General features: G+C 36.9%; 1 protein-coding gene across 2 annotated transcripts in view; it reads left to right on the forward strand.

Moving 5' to 3' along the window:
- The window catches only part of LOC126857012 (lachesin-like), a 194,548-nt gene that overhangs the window by 27,350 nt on the left and 145,994 nt on the right, over positions 1-21,204 (forward strand). The window contains exon 1 of one of the 2 annotated variants that reach the window (XM_050606078.1): positions 12,479-13,115. The exons of the other annotated variant lie outside the window; for it this stretch is intronic. Within the exon in view, the coding sequence (XP_050462035.1) occupies positions 12,989-13,115 (127 nt within the window). The 5' untranslated portion in view covers positions 12,479-12,988. Of the gene's footprint in view, positions 1-12,478; positions 13,116-21,204 lie in introns of those variants that run through there. 2 annotated transcript variants of the gene reach the window in all.

Consider the following 21,204-nt stretch of genomic DNA (forward strand, 5'->3'; position numbering starts at 1 on the left):
GAATATTTCAGAATAATGTCAAAATTGTTTTATAGAAAATTATATAAAAGAAATTTTAATAATTTGAAAGAATTTTTAGGTAGGCTGGCAAAAAAATTTTATTTTGCGTCAGAGAGTCTCGAAAGTTATAAATTAAATGTTTGAAATAAAGAAAAAAAGAGGAATTAAAAATAGACGAAATAAACAACTTTGGAAATATTAAATGTTTTATTCATTATAGAAAGAGTGATTATATTTTTACGATAATTACTTAAAGTGGTGAGCTCGATGACGTTGCAGACATTACAGTGGCAAACCATTGAATCTCCGGCGTTCGTGAATATATTCCTGATTATCTGGAATGCCATTGATTACTTGGCAGATTGCTTAGTAAATAATATTTCTATTAGGGTTTCCTTTGCATAACTTTAGACCAAGAAATTCAATGTAGACAAGAAACAAGATTAGGTTTAGGAATTTTTTAAATGAGAAATAGAGATTTCTACACATTCCTTATTCAAAGTGATTATTAATCTTCCTACAATCTCGTAAAAGATTTCTGTATTATTTTCAAACACTCAAGTTAAAATTCTCTCAATATCCTAATTTCGTCAAAAGTTATGATTTTCCACGATACGATAGATAGCAGATTAAGTAAACATGTGTGTGATGCTTTTACGATAACGTAAAAGAAATATTAGATCTTATCGTGATCCTGTTGCGGATAAATCCGCGAATATCTTACGATAATACTATATTCTAAGCATTTATGTACATTTCACTTTTTGTCTTAAACAGCTGTTTTCGTTAATGCTAATCTGATTTAAGAAATATTTGACATATATCTGTTTCTACTTACATCGTGATTGAAATAAAATAAAGACTTTTCAAGGATAAATTCAGCATTGTGATTCTAAATCTGTTGAGGAATCTGACTCTAAATTTCATTTTGGCATTTTAGCACATAGTGCACACTCCTTTTTACTCTCTGTCTAATCTATAAAACATAATAACATGTGTGTGTACATATATAAGATTTACACAATTTTATAGAAAAATATATGTCAATTTTTGAACATACATTATCTTTCTATAGAAAAAAAAGAAAATACTCGTACTTGCATAGAGAGAGAGAGAGAGAGAGAGAGAGAGAGAGAGAGAGAGAGAGAGAGAGAGCGTGACGCGATTTTAGAATCGTATTGATATCGAAGTTGCGTTTTGTAAATTCAGGATGTAAACTCTCGCGCGGCAATAAGTTTCGTCGATACATAAGTGTGTACGATGTACACACGAATAGACAGACGTCGCACGCGTCTCAACCCACGAGAATGATGCGAGGGTTCCGTGGACGTCCCACGGTTGCAAGGGAGGAGAGAGGAAGACGACGATTCCGTGCGTCGGGTATGGATGGTGAAGGGCTACGTAGGGGGGTTGGTAGTTTGGTATTCTGGCGACGATCTGGGCTGCATTGCATCACGTATGCCGCACCTTGACTACGACATATAGGCCATACATAGGTTTACACGTATACACATGTGTATATTCGGTGGTGGTGGATCGCAGATGCGCTCATCAAGCAATCTCGGCCACCGTTAGATTGGCAGACACTTTGAGTACGTTGCATACGCTTACTTTGCAAGTCGCGGGTAAAGCCGCGTAATTCGGATACCACTCCTCCTTTCCTCCTCCGGTAGTTTATGTTATTTTTGCTGGGCCGTCATCAATCGCCATTATAAATTGCATCGTAATTACGCGAAAACAAATTACCTTTCGGTATGTTGCACGTTTTTTGAATAATTAAAATGTTTGCGTGAGATGTGAAACGTTGGCGTGTAAGTCTGTGGAAATGAAAGCCCGATAGATTCCACTTTCGGAATGGAAATGCCATTCATTATGGTGCTACACGTGTAAAGAAAACCGGTGCTTTTGTACCTTTCTCTGTATCGAATATCGACCGTTCGCTAATTCCGGAAAACTGATTGCCAATTACAGCGGAATGGATCGTCGTTCAAATATTAATTATGAACTCATTGATATAATTAAATTATAATCTATTACCTGGGACTACATACACATTTTAAAAATGACACATCGCAGAAAATAAACGGATGATATTTAGCGCAATGTGTTGAATAAATCGATGAAATAAAATTACATCAGATTTCAGTTCAGATGCGAAATACATCTGAAATCGTAAATAACATCGCGAGAACATCGATATGCCACGATTTATTAATTTTTTTCACTTTTCGAGAACTAAACTCATTACAATTTTTAATTAGGGTGTAACGGCAAAATTTCTAATGAGACAATTACACCGTTGACAAAGTCGTTAGCAAGAGAAGAGCGTTGCGGAAAAAACGTGAAGACGTATTATTTATATCTCGAATATTTTGAGCGTATTTTCTCTCGGTAAAGTTTCTTATATCGGCCGATCAATCTGACGTGTCTATAGATACGTTTTTCCCGGGAAGAGAAGAGAACGAAAGGATAGGAGACGCGGGGTGCACAAATGTAGGCCCGGTTTATATATCTGAGAATTTCGCGTCCATGCCGAATCCGGTTTCCGTAACGTTCGCCATCAGATTTTTCTATACATAAATGTGGCGAGTGCTTTCTCTCTCTTCAATGCCGGGGCTTGTCCGGCATACTTAGAGCGTCGGTGCTACCTTTACACCGTGTCCTCACTGTGTATACGTCTGGTGTGTCCTGTCCAGTGAGCCGCGTGACAGCTAATATCCGACCAGGAAACTAACACCTCGCTCTAGCGCTACCGTCCCTCCCTTTTGACTCTCCCTAACGCTATGTCGACACTGTTCACTATACGTATACCTACGTCCCATCGTTCTACCTACCTACCTACCTACCTACCTACCTCACTACCTCACTCTCGTCAACTGTTCCGTCATCATAACGTGTGTCGTCGGGCTAACATTAAAATGAAACGGAGTTTGCCGTTGTATCGGAGAATTCTGTTCTGTCGTCTGCTTGGAAGTAGAGAAAAGATACCAAAACCGATACACCATTTCGTTTTTTGGATTCTTTATATCCTTATAACTGAAAGGTTCAAAAAAGAACAAAAAATTTTTACCTGCAGATGTTTATTAGGGATATTGCTCTTTTTTATCTTGTATAAATAAAAACTTTAAATTTTAATGAATAAGCTAACGAAACTTTTGTTATAAATATATAACAATTATTATAAAATGTAGCATTTAATTATTGAAAAATAGATGAGAATGTGTAAAAGGTGTCAACGGTATCTTTTTTTAATACTGATGAGACAAACAAACCAATATTAATTTTGTGCGAATATTGTCAACTTTATACTAATAATATAAATTTTAAATAGTTTAGTAAAATTAAAATTAATATTTTTCTATCCCTGTCATTTAAAAACTATGATATGGATTTAAGTTAAATCCATATAATCACTGTTATATTAATCTTAACTTAAGATATTTATTTCGTTACTAAATATAATAAAAATAAATTAATGTATTTAAGAAAGTACATTTCATTATAGATTTCTATGATAAATCACGAAATGCACTCTTTCTTCTTTATCTGACCCCCCGATGCTTATCGCACCATTTATCTCGTCTCGGTATTAAAGTAAGAAACTCCGTTACGATATTAGCTAATCTATTTTCATCTCATCTGTGTTTTCTCTCTCTCTCTCTCTTTCTCTATTCTTCCTACTCTAGCACATTGATCATATTTCATAAGGTGCGGTTTGATCAAGAATTGGCAATTTGTTAAGGGAAAAATAATGGAATTTAAACGGCTGTATATTAACGACTAGACTACTCATTACTCCAACTAGATTGTCGCAAATTTAATGAAATTTCCTAGTTTAAAACATTAAATGATTTTTAGCAATTCTTCTTTGCCATATTTAAATAATATAAAATATTTATTATTAACGATAATAAATCATGAGAAATTGACCAATTTTTATTAGGTTCGTGAATAAGTTTAATTAAATTTAATAAATAATTATTTTTAAATGTAAATAGATCAGATTACTGGTAGACCAATAATTGTTACATCACATGTTGCATTGAACGAAAATATTTGTTTTGAAATTCAACACGATGTATGTGCAGTCATATTAATATAGATACTGATTTCGAAACATAACCCGGCGCGAGTCGTGTATAATAAACTCAACTAAATTCCATTACAAAACTCATATATGTCGTATTCTGTTCAAGCTTTTCCGACTTTGCACTAGTAATGTAATTATAGTAAATTCATAATAATGCTTTATATCGCGCATTACATATTACAATTGTAGTCGAAAAATAAATAAATTTATGCTTTACACAATACATATGACTCACAATTATATCGGTCATCTGTGTGGACGCATTTTTGGCAAATGACAAAATATAATTAATTGAATGAGTTAATACATGTGTTACAAACACGGAGAATACAAATAATCACAAATGTCACCCATTATAAAGATTAATTTACCCACTTTCTATTTCGTTTTTACGTTTCACGTCGCTTTATTAAATATACTACGTTTTCACCGAAACTTTTGCAGAGTAAAATTCGCACCAGATTCTTTCAAAGTTTGAGTCTGTTCCGCTTTTCTTTTTATTATTTTCAGAATATTTTCGTGGCATCTACCTTTTCTTGTATGAAAAAAGAATTTCTATTATAAATTTTTTAAACGCATTACATATTTCGCGGTAAAAAAAATAATTGCACATAAATATATATGTATATCCGATTGTAGAGTGGAATCGATTTTACACGTACAGTTTGTTACGCGGAGATAGAGATCGAGAAGGTATAGGAGATCGGGCGAAGGTCGAAGAAGTAATAACCGAATCCAATATTCGTTCCTTTCAAACGACCGTTCGTTGACAAAAAGTGAAATTTGCCTGTGAAGACAGGGCTGTCAGTGACAGCCTTACTACGCAGATATACTCCCTCTTCTTCTTTCACTCGTTCGAGATTTGCGTAAACTCTGTCTCTTATATATGTACATGTAGAGAGGGATGTATAATTGTCAGTGTATAGATATGCGTATGTCATCTATCTTTAGAATCCACGACAGAAATGTTTATGTTGGAAAAATTCACAACATTAAACATTCGATTATTATGTATTTGTTTTTTTAACGCTTTATTCATGTCGGCGTTAACTGCCGATTTAAACTATTACAATAATGTACAACTTTTCTAAACGGTTCGCAAAATGTCATAAGATTATTATTGTGTAAGTCACTTTGGTTTTTAATATTTCAATCATCATTATTATCAATCGACAAACGGGAATATAATAATTACAAATTTTTCAACGCATAATTCAATTTTTAATTATTTCATTTTCGTTTTCTACGTATATGATTTTAATGATTTTTCCTCTGCATTGCAATTTATGGTTAATTAAGTAATGCTTAATATTTTATAGGACGTAATAATAACACGCGCGCGAACGACAATTTTTTTAACGATTGTGTCACGCGTTCGCGTCAATTATCGCGGTTGTTTCTGATTCAGCTATATAGGGGATTGTTATTGTTGGGCACGTTTACGCGGCACATACGCGGCCCGGGGTTTTGATTTATGGAAAAGTCACGACGTAACGTCGACGTTTATATCGGCAGATATTTATCGGTCGCCCTTTCGTTTACACTGGTTTAATCGAATCGATCGGCCGTCTCGTTCATTAATCAATTTTGAGGGCCGCTCCGCGCCCAGTCGCCACCACCACCTATCGTGCTGAAGTCTTCATAAATCGCGCTGCGTAAAAAGCTATAGAGGCACCACGAATTTATACGTATCAAAATCTGCTGGAACATCTTTCGATTTTTATCACACATCGCGACTTTAGATGACAGAGAGACACTTTAACATTTATAGTTTTGTCTGAAAAATTTGTCTAAGAAAATGGCTCATAAAAAAAAAAAAAAATAAATAAAAAGGAGATTGAAAGAAATTTAATAAATAATCAAAAGTCGTAGTTTATAGAGGAGGAAAATATCGTCGAGTGTATTTTTTTTCATTTCTAATTGTCACTCGTTCTCTTATTTTTGCATTTTTTTCAGCCGAATTTTAAGGGAGCAACATGTGTGCGACAAATTCGCTCGGCTTCGCGAACGTAGGGCGTCCAACGGGAACAACGCGTGTCGATAGCCGGGACGATACACAGCTATGTTTGCATTCGGTACAACGGACTCGAAAACAAGCAGCGTGCTCGCAGCTTGCGTATTGTGCAGCCGGGCTCGAAGTGCGTAACGGTTAATGTGTGTCGGTGACAGATTTTAAAAGCTCCAAGCTCAAAAGCTCAAAACGCGTTGATGCGTCGATAGCGCGCATAGCTGTCCCGGCGTCGCAAAACCGAGAGGAACATTTTGTTCCTCGTGCTCTCTTTCTCTCTCTCTCTCTCTCTCTCTCTCTTTCTCGCTCCTCTTCTTTGACATATTTGCCAACTATTTTTTTCTAACTGTTTTCCTCTCTCTTTCTCTTTTTTCGTTTTTGATGATACTCAAATACGATGTGTATTTTTTTTATTCGCAATCTGACTTTTATACGAACCCGCTCTCTGCCTACGACAGCGTCGGCGAATGGTCCTTTCGCGCCGTGCTCTATCTATATTTCTGTGCCTTCGTCGTTCTCGCGTATATTTGATTGCGATAGGCCTCGTTCCCATCAACACTTTAGAAGAGGCACGTTCTCGATTCTCTGCATTTTTATCCCGTTAAAACAAACAATTTTATTACCCCCGTGGAACCGCCGGATCGAGCCGCGCGCTTGCCTTTTTACATGCCCCTTTTGGGATATGCGGCGCAGCCGTGAGCATCGATCGCGTATGCGCGCTTTCCGCACTCTCTCTTTAAAGTTATTCGGAAAATATATCGAACCTTTTAGCGCGCGGACATCTTACGTCTCAAGTCGAGATAAAAATCGGAGGCGCGGGAATTTTATTATCTCACCCAAGGGCATTCGCATCGAATCGGGAGCGTAGTTCTTATTGTTAGTACCAAAGAAATGCAAGTTAATTCTTGAATAAATCCAAAGTTAATGCGTTAATTTTTTTAAAAACTTATGTAGAGATAGAGACGGAGCATGAGATAATTGCGACGTATTGTTTTCCGCTTATGGCTGAAATGAAAAAAGTGGGCTTTGTCCTCGTTTTCGTTCATAAAAATCGCGGATTTTTAAAAACCTAGTACATTGAGTAATTTATTACGCTCGATTCGTTATTTATTCATCGCAGAAAATTGTTCAGATGTGTCATCCTGCACTGAGGGATAGGTAATCAAGCGCTTCCTGTATCTGATAGTAATGTTCATGTCTCATCATCACTTATCATCGCTGCTATTACGATGATTCGGATTTTGTATCGTTCTTCGTACATTACTTTATCCATCCAGGGAGCCACGGAGATATGCCATTAATCACACTAGCGAAATATTTGTGAAATATAAGACCGCGTAATTACGTGGCCCTGGGGGTGGCTACCCACGATCCACCTTTTCCTGCCCTTTTCGTTCGCTCTACAGGAGGGCGTGGTACTGAAGGAGACAGAGAAGACAGGATTTGAGGAAGGAAGGGCGTTTGACAGAGAAGAGACACGAGGAAAAGAAATTTAAACTTTCAGAATTGGCGCTCGCGCGGACTCGGTAAGAAGATTTCTACAAGACAAAAGCGGTCTTGGCGGAGGGGAAGGGGGGAAAGGGGGTGGGGGGAGGGTGGAAGTGAAAGGACGTGAAGGTGCACGGTGGCGGGCTTCGGAAAATGAATTGGTATTCAGCGGGATCGGGGCGACGCAATTACATTCCGATTGTCTCATCGTTTGAATAGTCCCTCATCGATTGTATTGAATCTTAATTGGCTGTAGAGTACTCGGGAGTCTCGAAACTGCAATTGTCTATCGCTTACGGAGTTTTGTTTGCAGAAGGAAACCGGTCTGGTCGACCGAAGATAATAATGTTTCGTGAATTGACACTGATCCGTTGAATCTCGTCGCGAGATTGGCAGAAGCGAATTGCGCGTATAATTTTTGAAAATATTTCCACCTTTACAACGCATATTTTATAAACACTTTAATTATTTGTTTTATAAAAGTCACGATTTTAACTCGATCCCTCTTGAATGCGTTTCGATACGTACACTTAACACAGAATCTATTAATTGTTATAAAATTATACGATAACTATTTGTCTAAAAAATATTTGTGAAATCACATGTTGACGACTGTAAATTATATAATTTGCCACAAAATATTACATTTCTTTCGATGGGTTTTACATAATATTTTCATATAATAAAATAATTCAATTTATTAATCTCTCAAAATGTAATTGTTAGTTGTTTTCTTGACGTTACAATTTTTCGATAAAAATTATTGTTGGCTAGTGAAACAATATTCACGTGTGTATAAAACAAATGCGAAAATGATAACGCTATAAAGATTGTGCTTTGAAAAAAACTTTTTGCCTAATTGATGATCGCCCCACGTCTCTCACGCACGTATACATCACTCTATTTTACGAATTGATAAAGAAAGTTACTAGGAAAAGACGACCTACCCGAAGATGGTACGCGCAGAGTTTTTCAGTTAGGAGGAAAGCAGGGAAGAAATCATTTGACGGAGAAAATGAAAATAAGAGACCAGATGTGTCCCGGGCAAAAACTCGCCTCTGATTGTCACATCATTTTCTTTCTTCCCGTTCTTCCCTTTTTCTTCAAGCTCAATACTTCTTGTCTCAAATCGTCTACAGTCTTATACTGAATCCTTCAGTATGCAGATTTTTATCCGCAATGATTCTCAATTGCATAAAGACAATGAATCGCGTAAATCATTTTGAGTCTTTTTCACATGTGAAATGGATCATTTACGAGCAATAGATAGTTATTATTATACTAGATCGAAATATATTATTGTAATTAAGACTTGATGTCATTTCTTAATGGCAAATTTAATCGCATCGTTTCTATTTCATTCTTATCTAATTTCTCATTATAATTAGTTATTGCGTATCTCTGTAGAATTGCATTTAAGATTAAAAGCTCGGTCGATTACCGAGTTGCGTCTCTCAAAGTTCACATATCTCGCGTGAAAGATCTCGGCGATTTTCGTATTCCAGCGATATTATTAGCGAAATCTCGCGCAGTCTTCTCATGACCTTGTAACGCTTTAACGAAGATATCACCAATTCTCGCGTAAGCGCGCAAGTTTTGCTTAACGATGAAAGTACTAAACTCCGTAGTACGCGAGCCGCGAGGGTTTCGGTTAATTGTTCTTAAGGAAAATTTCACGGACGATAACCAGGATGTCAATCTCAGTTTGCTGAATAAGAAGAGATAACTAATCATACCGATAAGAGCGTGAGAGGCGGAAAGTGCAATCCGAGGATTTTTAAGGATGATGCTTTTGTGAGACGGAAACACGATCGTACTGTTGATAACGATGAGACGAGGATGGTTTATCTTCTTTCCGCTCTCGGAGGTGAGATGGTCTGCGGATCAGCCTAGACGCGCGCCTAAAACTTACATCAAGGTAATGAAAGCTTCTCTGTCTTCCTTCTTCTTTTAGACGTCCATGTTCCGTTCCGGATATCCGCTTGATCCTTCGCTACTTTTATTTGTTGGCTCTCGAACTTTAGACGCACGTTTCTCTTCGCTTGTTTATTAAAAAAATTTTCTACGAATATCCGGAGGCGTGTCGGTGAGGATAAAATGAAAAATACAATGCATTTAATTCCACTACTCTCTAATCAAAATTTTATATTTATACGTTCTTTATCGAGAGAAATAAAATCTGTTTTAGTTTCGTGAGATATCTTATTTGAGGTATGTTATTTGTGCGGCAAAATAGTAAGTCTGTAAGATTCGATATCAAACATAAAATCTTTCTACAAGATATATCGCGTTTAGCTATGCTTTGGCATAAGCGATTTATCTTCTAATGATTGAGACCTAATACGAATGTATCATGTATCGGAAAATTATAGTCAAAGTGACAACAGTATACGCAGATAGATTGAAGATAATGTCGATAAAGGCAAAATATAATCACGAGCTGACTGTATTTGCCATGTTTAATCTGAAATTTTCATGAAAATGATATGCGATCGAACTGGCCAGTTTCTCTCGTAATTGATATAATTTTGTAAAAGAGGATGTATTAATATGACTCTCAAATGGCTGTTTTTATCTATAGGACAAAGCGCGTTTTGTCAAGCAGAGAATAAAATTTACGTGTCTATTTCTAGATCGTACAACATATTGAATAATTTATTTCGAGATTCTTTCATTATCAGTGCTTATTATTCCGTTAAAAATTAAGCGTACGAGTTCCGCACACATTTTGCAAATAAAAAGCAATAACATAATTAGATGCTATATATACTATATAATTAAAATATTAATATTAACGTGAATATTATTGTAAATTCATTATACAGTTCAGCTTGATATGATACCGTCGTCTATTCGATTAATACAAAAATTCAAATTTTTTAAAACGCACTTTTCTCTCATTACAACATGGCAACGTTACCACCGAATCCAATCTTGCGTCTAGATTAAAATTACATTAAAATTGGTAAAATTTGAATTTAAATTACTTCTTTCGGATATGTTCTATACGCTCCAAATGGATTTTTATTCGAGACACATACACGTATCTGTACAGATATACCGTGAATCCAAAGAATAAAAATTCACCAATTTTATTATTGCACAACATTCTTGTGTGCAATTTTATATTTCAAATTAATTATTTCTTAAGCTCATATTATCTTACCTTCTGCGTCACAAAATAAAAACAATGTAATTGACATCTAATAATATCTTTTATGTATATAATTATTTTATCAAAGAATATTTTCGCTTCTTTGAAACATTTAATTTTTTGCATTAGCGATAGAGTTTCTCGCAGACATTTTCTTCCCCAAGATATATTATTTGTTCGCGGAATATGTATCGCATCCGGGCATTTTCGAGTGACGTGAAATCATGAAATCTGGAAGAGTATGTCCAAACTCATTCCGGTAGTTTTACGCTCTATTTCGTGCGAGCAAACTCACCGGCGATTTTTCACGAAAATTAAATGTCACGCGAAATGAGTGCACGGCACGTCTCCGACTTGCTTCTTGATAAAGAATGGGTGATATTATTCTAATGGCGCCGCGGCCGCATCCTACATGATTCTACCATCAACCGTACTCATCAGTCTTGTATATCGTATGTTTCGTTCCGCGATGTTGCTCTTCGGTAAAACGTGAACTGTATGTTTCTATTATACCGTGTTTTTGCGCGCTACGGTTGTTATTCAATAAAAGGAATTTGATACGTCAGGCTATATTTCGCACAAACTTTTCCCGCGACAGTCTCGTATTTAAAAATTACGCGAATTCAGCAAACAGAAAAAAAGAAGGAAAAACGATGTGCAAGGCGATATAAAACATATTCGACGATTTTTTGACATATTTTTACTTTCTCGATGATTATTCACATTTACTTAATTCATAAAAATTCCTTTAAATCAATTATCGTTCGTTTGCGCATGTACAACTAAATTGAAATTTTTTTTACACGTTATAAATAATCAATAATATTTACTACATTAGTTTTGTAATATCAGTAAAATGATATACGTACGTCTATATAATATTTTGAATATAAAATATGTGTATGCAATGGGATAATTTTTTTTGATGATAACATACACGCGTTATATTCATGATTTTTTAAATCATGATTGCGCTTTTTCATAGAACATTTATTTATGCATTAACGCGTACGTTCCATAATAAAGTAACGTACCAATATTTCACAAACGCTATTTTCAATTTTATCTGAGTCGCGATTGGCAAAATGATTTTGATCATGAATGTTATATTTATTTATGGCAAGCGCGCGTAGAGAGAGAAAGCGTAAATTATAATTCCATTACAAGCAATAACATAAAAATGTAATAGAATTGCCAGCTTGCAACGTGGAAATAAAATTTTATTTTTACAAAGTTTTTGAAGCGAAAAAAATAAACTAACACTGTTAGGGAAATGGACACTTTGATAAAATACAAATATTGCAAAACTTGAATATTTGCATTGTTGCTTGACGTGCATTATCCTACGTGGATTTTTTTAATGTTAAATCGCGGATGTCGCGTGTACAATAATTGGAAAGAGAGACAGGTCGTCTCGAATGAGGAGACAATGCGTGGCGCCGGGAGAACGTGGCGCGCGAGAGGGTAAAGGAGAATAGACAGATAGCTGGTGCGAGGGGGTGAACTACTACCCCCCTGGACTAAGAAAAGTCGAAAATCTTAATTCGGGAGTGGTGCCGCCCCTGCGATGCGATGGGCGGTGACTCGCGTGCGCCGATTGGCCTGATTCGGGGAAAGGGTGAGATGCTCTTGTATACGGGGGTGGCTGAGATCTGCGCCGTGATGCTGGAACGGCGCGGCGTGTATATGCCACCACTGTGGTCTCCCTCTACGAACTACGAACACGCTAGTCGACGCCGGGCGTCCCAAGCGCGCACTTGTCGGCAGCAGTCTTCGTTTCGTATTCCAAGCCGAAAACACGTAACTCTGACATAAGGCTTGTCACCGGTGTGTATCACGCGCGTCATCCGGCAAACGTGGACCTTCAGCGAACATCTCTTTAAACGAAGAGACAAAGCTTTTTACGAGCTTCGATGATAGATAGACGCTCGTTGCATGGCACGTGAAAAGTGAACATTTTTTTCGTGACATTTTGACGCTTGGGACACGGCGATTTAGGATGCACAATTGGACGGACATAATTTTTTACAAAATTTTCACATAAGCTCTGCGTGAATGAGAAATCGCGCCGGAGATTGTTCGCAGGCAGCGAGTAGTGTTGTAACACTCGTTTCTGTCAGAGTCGCGAAGACGAGTGTTTTTGGAGTAGTTGCGAGTGAGTCGAGAGACTTTATTGGGGGGTGAACCGATAGAATGCGAATGCGGATCTTATATTCGTGACATCGGATTTATTAATCGGATATCGGTGATGCAGCTACATGCTGGAAGGAGGAAGGGGATGATTGTTCATTTTCTATCGAGGATGGTGGCGGTTTTTATTTTCGCTTGTCTTCTTCTGCAGAATGGTCGATCAACATTCGCAGCATATACCACTGGTAACGTTAAATTTGTTTTATTCAGATATTCCTTTTTGTGAAGAAAACATCATTAATTGTCAATTTATGATTTATCGAATTATTATTTATAATTATTTGTTGTTACATGCCTTCCACGTAATAATTGGAAAAAAAAAGTTTTATGAAAAGTACATGGAAATATAATTTTTGAAAATCTCAGTGTTAAAAAAATTTATAAATATATATTATCATTATTTATATATATTTATAAAAAGATGCAGCCTGAGAGATTGGAGAGATTTTTGGTATCAACTAAAAATAATTGCTTGTTACATAAGAAATAAATTAATTTTTATTTAACAAAAATAAAATATCTTACCTCTCGCGCAATTGATAGTTGACAAAATATCAAGAATTAAAATAATGATAAAATCTCTTATTGTCTAAAAAATAATAAAAAAATATTGCTTAAAATAATATCTACATGCATTTCTCTTTATTGGTCAGAAATTAGCATTTTTGATGTAGCTTGTAATAAAAGTGAGGTAAAAAGATGAGATGAAAGATTGATATATGATTAATAATTATTTGTAATTGTCTGCCGGCATATATATATATATTATATTATCTTTTGTTTTATAGAGAATAATGCATTGATTTTACCATTAGTATAATTGATCAGCATATATATATATATATATTACACACACTCGTGTGTGACAATCTAAATATAGACTATGCACCAAATATCCCGCTGATATCTCCCATGTTTGTTTGCATGGTGACTTAAACGCATACTATCCAATCTGTACATAATCTCGGATTTAATTTTAATCACGTTAAATCTGATGCTGACAATGGTATCGACATGTTATAGCATTGCTACATTACATGCGACGAATTATCTAATTTACGCTGAGTGAGATCGATGTGAGCAAAATATGCCTTTAAACATTGATTCTTTAGGAATTTATATATAATTTTTAGTATTTATTGAAATCTTTCATAATAAAATATGTGGAAAAGGCGAATAGGAGAAACTCTTTATATAATATAATATTTCATTCAATATACATATATGGTATGTAGTATTAATAGTACTAATTTAAAACGTTGTTGCTCCATTATTTTTTTATGAATCTAATTTGTTACAAATCTCTCCCTAAAAACGTAATATAATAAACTATAAAAAAATATCAACAACATAATTTTTTATAAAGTTTATCCGTAAATTGAGATAAAATCATTTATTATGTTATTGAGTCGACGAAAGAAAGTCCATTTTAAAATTACGCATACGATATTACGCATAACACAATGTAGAAAACATCATATATATTCATATACACACATAAGGTGGCATAAAGTTAATATATACGCATTATGTACTCGTCTTCTCTTTGAGCAATTGAGATGATGATCGTCGCGCGTTCCGAATGACACGTCTTTTCGTTCTCTCCCTCGTAAGCGCTATCACGAAAAAGCTGCTCGAGGGATTCTAATACCGAGCTTCCTGAAATTACGCTTCAATGGCGAAATTGCGCTAGGAATGAGCTACGTTCTCAGTGCGCGTACTCCACATGCATAATTCATAAGCGGGACGTCACGGCGAAACCTCGGGCGATAAATATTTTTTGAGGACGGAAGGATGTAAAAGTGCATGCAAATGAATCTCTCACTGTAATGCAGTGGCTACTACTTACACGGGTATTAAGCTCTCGGCGCCCCGGCACACTTTTCTTTCCGCGCGCAACTCGTCTTTTACTCCCCTCCCCTCCTTCTCCCCTATCCTCAACGCTCCATTATTTTGCGTATACCGCAATTAAACGACGGGAACGAATAAAATTTTCGGAAGTGGCGGAGTACGAAAGCAGATGCAAATTAATGCCTCTCTCTCTTCTCTTTCTCTTTTTCTCTCTGTGCCGGTGTCGTTTACATCACGCTACACGCCTCATAGCGTGCACGAAAACACGTTTTTTTTTTTTCTTTTTTTCTTTTACGTTCCGCTTCTCTATACGAGCATTTATGTCAGAAATATATTATCGCGTGTGTAACTATATACATTAACATTACACAAAATATATCATGTAATTTCAGGTACACGAACGTTATATTTTGAATGTTGCGCGTTAGATATCTTATTTGCGTCTCGTTGGAAACTACAAGTTGTACTAGATTTTACTAAAAACTCTTTGCATTTAAGAGAATATCAATAGCAAATTTTTTTGTTGCATGATAATTTATATAAATCTCTCTATATATATATTTTTTTTTTTTTAAGATAAAATTTCTGAAAAAAATTGTTCGGTCAGTTGCGGATTATTATCCAAAATAATGTCCACGCATTAAGCTGTAGTGAATAACGCGGTGACTTTCAAATCCAATTGCCTTTACGAATGTACGAGCCGCACAGATTGTTGTCGATCCTGAAATCGGGACGGTGAGTGGCCATTATCGTCCATGGCTGGTGGTCGCGGCGGACGAGAATTTTATACAGTGGTCATTCAATTCTCGTGTTACTCTGCCTGTGAGCGTAATCTCTTAGATAGCTGTGCTCCACGCGCGTCGGATAGAGACAGATAGACAGGGTCACACGATCGAGAATACGGAGGGTCCCCTCATTGTCCTCGTATCTGATCGCAGCGAACGACTAATAAAACCACTTTAGTCGCTTACTGCCAATTGCCTCGCCATCGTTACGTTTAATGCGTAATACACTCGATGTACGGTCCTCGTATCCACTTGGCCGTCGCTTATCTAATTTCGATGAATTATCGAAGAAATTTTGCTAACGATCCAATCGAATATCGCGTATTGGCCTTTTCCGCACGCGTTCCCGTTTGCAGAATCGTTTATCGTCGCTGCGCGCTCCTCTATTTCTGGGAGACATTTGTCTTTTCTCTCCCCCTTCCCATCCCTTTCCTCTTTCCATTTTTCTCTCCTCTCTTACTCTTTCTCTTTCTTCTCTTTTCTGTATCAGAGGGGCTTTGCCAGTTTCCCAACTGTTCCCCGCGAAATTATCTCGTAGCCTAAGGGTTGCCATCTGTTTCGATGGGGGAAGCCCACCCCTAATTATGTACGGCGACAGTTGTAAGAGCGCTAAATCTAATATCTAATGTCCGCACGAGGTATATGCACTATACGTGTCGAAAATACCAACAATTTCCATACATTTCAACCAATTGTTCGACCTCGCAAGAGAGCTCATCCCTTCGTATAGCGTAGATAATTGCGGTTATAGTAAATAATATAATAAACGAGGAAAGAAAAAAACTGCCTCTCGTTTCTTTCGATTTCGAGATTCAATACGTTTATATTTAACACGTGTTCGCGATCTAGCTATATTTTATAATGAATTATTAACGCACGTGTGCGCGCTAACACAATCGTATTCAAATTGAAATTCTGTTCAAGTGCACTTGAAATTGAAGAAGAATAAAGTCTTGTTATCGATTTGCAATTTACCTTTTCAAGCTTATTATTTCATAAAAATGGGAAGATTCTCAATTGCTTAAAATTTAGAAATTGTAGTAATGTTTTGATAATTTTTTTGAGAACAAACTTAAATCGTAAAAGGAAAGAAGCGCAGAAAACCTTTGCAAGCGCTATGACACTTTAATGATAATGTGCAATTCAGAGAATATTTTTCATCTTTATGCCGTCTTTTTATTGTTATTTATATTTTATCGTTACGATATTGTGCGATATATATGCACAAGATGCACGCGCACGTGCGTCGCCTACGCGCGATCGTATGCCATCTGCCTTTAAATGGGGGGATGGGGGGGGGGTCTTTGAGTGGTAGTCGTTTCTGAACATACACATGCTCGTGTACACTTATAAACAGAGAGAGAGAGAGACAGAGAGGTCTTCATGTTCTGCGCACCCCTGGGATTCTCGCTTCATGCATTTTATATTTCGGCAGACTTTGATTTCTAGACGGGCCACGTGACTCACGGGAGTAATCCTTAATCTTTGATCGGAAATTATCTTTGATCATGGTTCAGTCATTGGACGTTCTTTTTCGACCCTCTTCTTATCTTCCTACATCCCTTGGGTAGGTATCTATTCGCGGATACGTTTTGTGCGTGCGCGAGAGAGAAGACTTGCGAGAGAAGAAACAGAGTGCAAAAGAGACAGGGGTACTCGTGTAATTTATATTCTTGGTATATAAATGCGATCTTTTTTTTTAATTTTTTTTTTAGTCATATATATTAGAACTTTCTTTATTTTTTTTTTAAGACTATTTTTTTGTACATATTTGAAAATCTTTCTCGCAGTAAAATGTGTGATTTATGCAGATATATTTTTCAATATATTTGACGGAGAAATTTGATTATAATATTTATTATAAATTTTGATAAATAAAATTATATAATTTTTTATTTATTAAATGTACAATAAATCCAAAATGTCTCTGTGTAGATGTATACATTGTATGAAATATTAACACTTTGATATTCCATATTCTCTCTTTTTTCATCTCTTTCTTTTTTTATGAATTACAGCAAAAATGCGTATACACATTATTATAGCTGTAGTTGACATTCCGAACTCTTCGATATTCCGTACCTTCTAATCTATTCGTGAAAGATTTGGTCCCGCGATGTAGCGAAGCAGACGGAGCCAGAGCGCCATGAAAGAGCGATGAAGAAAGAAAACGGGCGTGGGAGAAAGAAAAGGGAAGAGTGTAAGATGAGGAAAGAGGAGAGCATGTTTCTCAAGAAGAAATCCTCGCGTGAGCGATCTCGACTCGGCTTACCAAGTTGGCGAAATACTCGAAGCTCTCTCATCCTCTCTTTCGCTCGACTCCCCGCCTCGAATCAACTTCGCACCTTCACCGCCTCTGCCTTCCTGTATCTTTTTTTTTTTTTCTTCTCTCGCACTCCAGCTGTGCGTACGTGTTGAAGGAAAGCGTTCTCTCTTCTCCCGAATATCTCGACTCTCTCTCGACAACTATCGACAACTTTCATATGATCACCTTATCACGGCGTGCATCGCATGCAATCTATATTTCTGCACCTCTTGTAAATATCTTAATTATATACTTGTTTCTTTGTTTTCATCAAGTAACTTTTTGCACTTGTCGAACAGAATTGTGAACGGATAATCATAGTTTAATTTGTCGACGTCTCAACTGTCAACCATATGTTTTTTTATGCACGATTTTATATATAGATATTTTTTTTGTTTCTTGTTATACATATGAGATGAACCATCTTCTGTCCCTCGCGATCTATTTTGGCCAACAACAGTAACTATTCCCTTCATATTCTTCGAAGACCTTTCTTCTCTTCACTTTTTGTCCGAACTTTTAGGATTGCCTTGAAAGAAAAAGACATTAAGACAGTAGTCGTGGGTGTACGTGGGCCATTAATATTTGAGATTGCCGCAACCGGTTTCTGAATCTACTGGAAAGGCAGAGAGCCTCTATAGCTACGCGGTTAGAGGGTGATACTGGGCGACCGAGAAGTCCGTAGGGGGATTACAAATCTGGCCTTTGAGAGGTGTGCGGCGATTTATTGGCTTTGGAATGTTCCACGGTCGAGCTTAAGACACGAGCAATTGTGCGCAGCGTTATTAACTTAAAGGTGTTAAAATAATGGGGCATCTATTTTGCTATACGATTTTGTACAATTCAAAGTTAAATACGATTAATCATACATAAGTATCTCAAAACTTTTTGTGAGGTAATTGTGCAGATGATATAGAGGGATAAAAGTACTGAAATATAGAAGCGCTAATAATTTTTGAAAGCACACCTTATCCTATTCCGGTATATCGTGACATTCGTGACGTAATTTGTTTTACGTGGACGATTTGCCGCATTTGCGAATCGAGAGATATTTCGGTGAAAATGAGAAACTTGGAAATTTCTTTCATATTTGCAAGTATACGGGCGGAATCGTTTTCAGATCATGATTGCTGCCGGTTCAAGTGGATTTGTCGAGAGGGTAAGTCGACGACGACGACAAAAGCCGCGATTGTACGTTTCTGCCAATCTGCATCAGAAGCGTCGTCCGAGATATTGTGCCGGCCGAGGATATAATTCTTATTACGTCGTAGCGAAGAGAGAACGCCTTCCTTTGAGAATTGCCGTCTCTTTCTCGCAATACCTGTTCTCTAACAAGGCAAAAAAGTACATTAATTGCGCGCTGTGTTGCGGTATTATTAAATTCTTATGGAAATACGGGTATATAGGGGAGCGAGGGGAGGGGAGAGAGCCCATCTCATAAAGTTCGCTATTGTGTTATAAAATCTAAATAATTTCAAGTTTTCTAGCGACAAGAGAGAGAGCGAAAAAAAGACGGTAGCTCGATTTCCACCGTTTTCTATCGTCCGCTTTCTCACGAGCGAATATTCAGCGAGAGATACAAAGTATAAGGCGAGGAGAAATAGACAAAAAAATAAAAAGAAAGAAAAAGAAGGAGAGGAAATGACAGAAGACGCGAAGACGGGTTAAGACGTTTGCGTCACATAGCGCGAGAAGATACAACGAAATTTAAAACCGGCAGCAATCAGATATTCAAATTATGTTTACTAAATCAGCCTTCTTCGCGGGGATTCTCCTCTCTTTTTTTCCTCTCCCCTTCGCCGTACGTTCTCCTCTTTCGTTTCGCGACCGTCCGCCTCGCTCGTTCGCTCGCCTCGACAAGAAGTTAACGGGCAAGTTTGCTCCTGTCCGACTGCTGCCGAGTTAACAATTCGGTTAGGAAGTTAGAGTCCTTTCCATCCTACCTCTATACCTTCTCCTCCTCTCCTTCTCCTCTCATCTTCCGTTACCCTACAGTCACCTAACGTTACTCGCTTTGCGACCTTTTTGGCGACGGCCAGTTCGATGGTCTTCTACTCGAAAGAGCTTGACTCCTCGTTACGCAGCAGACGTCGGACTTCGTGCTAGGAGTGAAAATCAGTAAATTCGTCGAGCGTCCGTTACTCCCGGAATAACAGAATCCGAGAACCGGAGAGAGAGAGAGAGAGAGAGAGAGAGAGAGAGAGAGAGAGAGAGAGAGAGAGAGAGAGAGAGAGAGAGAGAGAGAGAGGGAGAGAGAGAGAGAGAGAGAGAGAGAGAGATTGAGAGGGGTGGGTAAGCGCGGAAAGTAGCGGAACTGCATTGCGGAAGATCTAAGTTTCGCGGGTCGAAACTCCGAAGAAAATTCCACAATACGTTTTAGACGACGCGTTGCGTTTTAATCTTTTAAAACGGTTCCGTCACAGCCGCCAATTTTTAACACGATTACTCTAGACGCGATATGCATGCGTCATTATAATGCGATAAAACAAACGACTGACAATGACAAAAAATATATCCTTTAAAGTACATTTATATCAGAGAACACGTTCGGACACATTTGTCATAATTTTCAAAAACAGAAGAAACTACATTAAATCATCATGTAATCTCTTGTTTGTTCTCTCCGTAAAATAAAAAGATGTTTCTGAAAGTAGTACTTTACTTTAAACAAATGGTGCTTTAAACAATCTCTTTTTTTATGCGCGTACAAGAAAATGCGTTTTAAAAATGTCGTAGATTCTTGAAAGGACAGAATGAACAATCTGGACACATAATTTACGCGCAATGTTCGTTTTCTTGCTCTTTATTAACAAAAATTATTTTCTGATTAATCTTCTATTCGCCTCCAGGGACGAACAGATATATATATATATCTTATGTATACCGACAAAAGGGATCTTTCCCTTCCTAGAAAATGTTATACCCTCCATCCCCATGGTGGAGGGTCTCGTAAGCGGAATGAGTTTAGCCCTTGTCGTTTACCCTCATTTCAGAAAAGTAAAACTCTTCTCTAAAATATTTATGTAAAATTCAGCATGTGCCGAAAAGTTAAATCTTCAAAAAAAAATATACTCTATTATTCTTCATCCTCTTCATACTCTACACTTTACTTTTGACGGTCTAATTACTCGCGTTATTTTTATTCGCTACGTTATATAATGTTTCACACAAAACATGTAAAGTCAATAATATAAAGAAATAATAAAGAGGATATATAAGAGATAATCAAGATAATTGAGCAGATATGCATGACAAATTAATATTTTAATGATAAAATGAACAATTGTCGCGAAATGATTAAAGAATAGCAAGTATGTGCACTTAATAATAATC

The sequence above is a fragment of the Cataglyphis hispanica genome, chromosome 20, assembly GCF_021464435.1.
Source record: "Cataglyphis hispanica isolate Lineage 1 chromosome 20, ULB_Chis1_1.0, whole genome shotgun sequence".
Classification (NCBI taxonomy): domain Eukaryota; kingdom Metazoa; phylum Arthropoda; class Insecta; order Hymenoptera; family Formicidae; genus Cataglyphis; species Cataglyphis hispanica.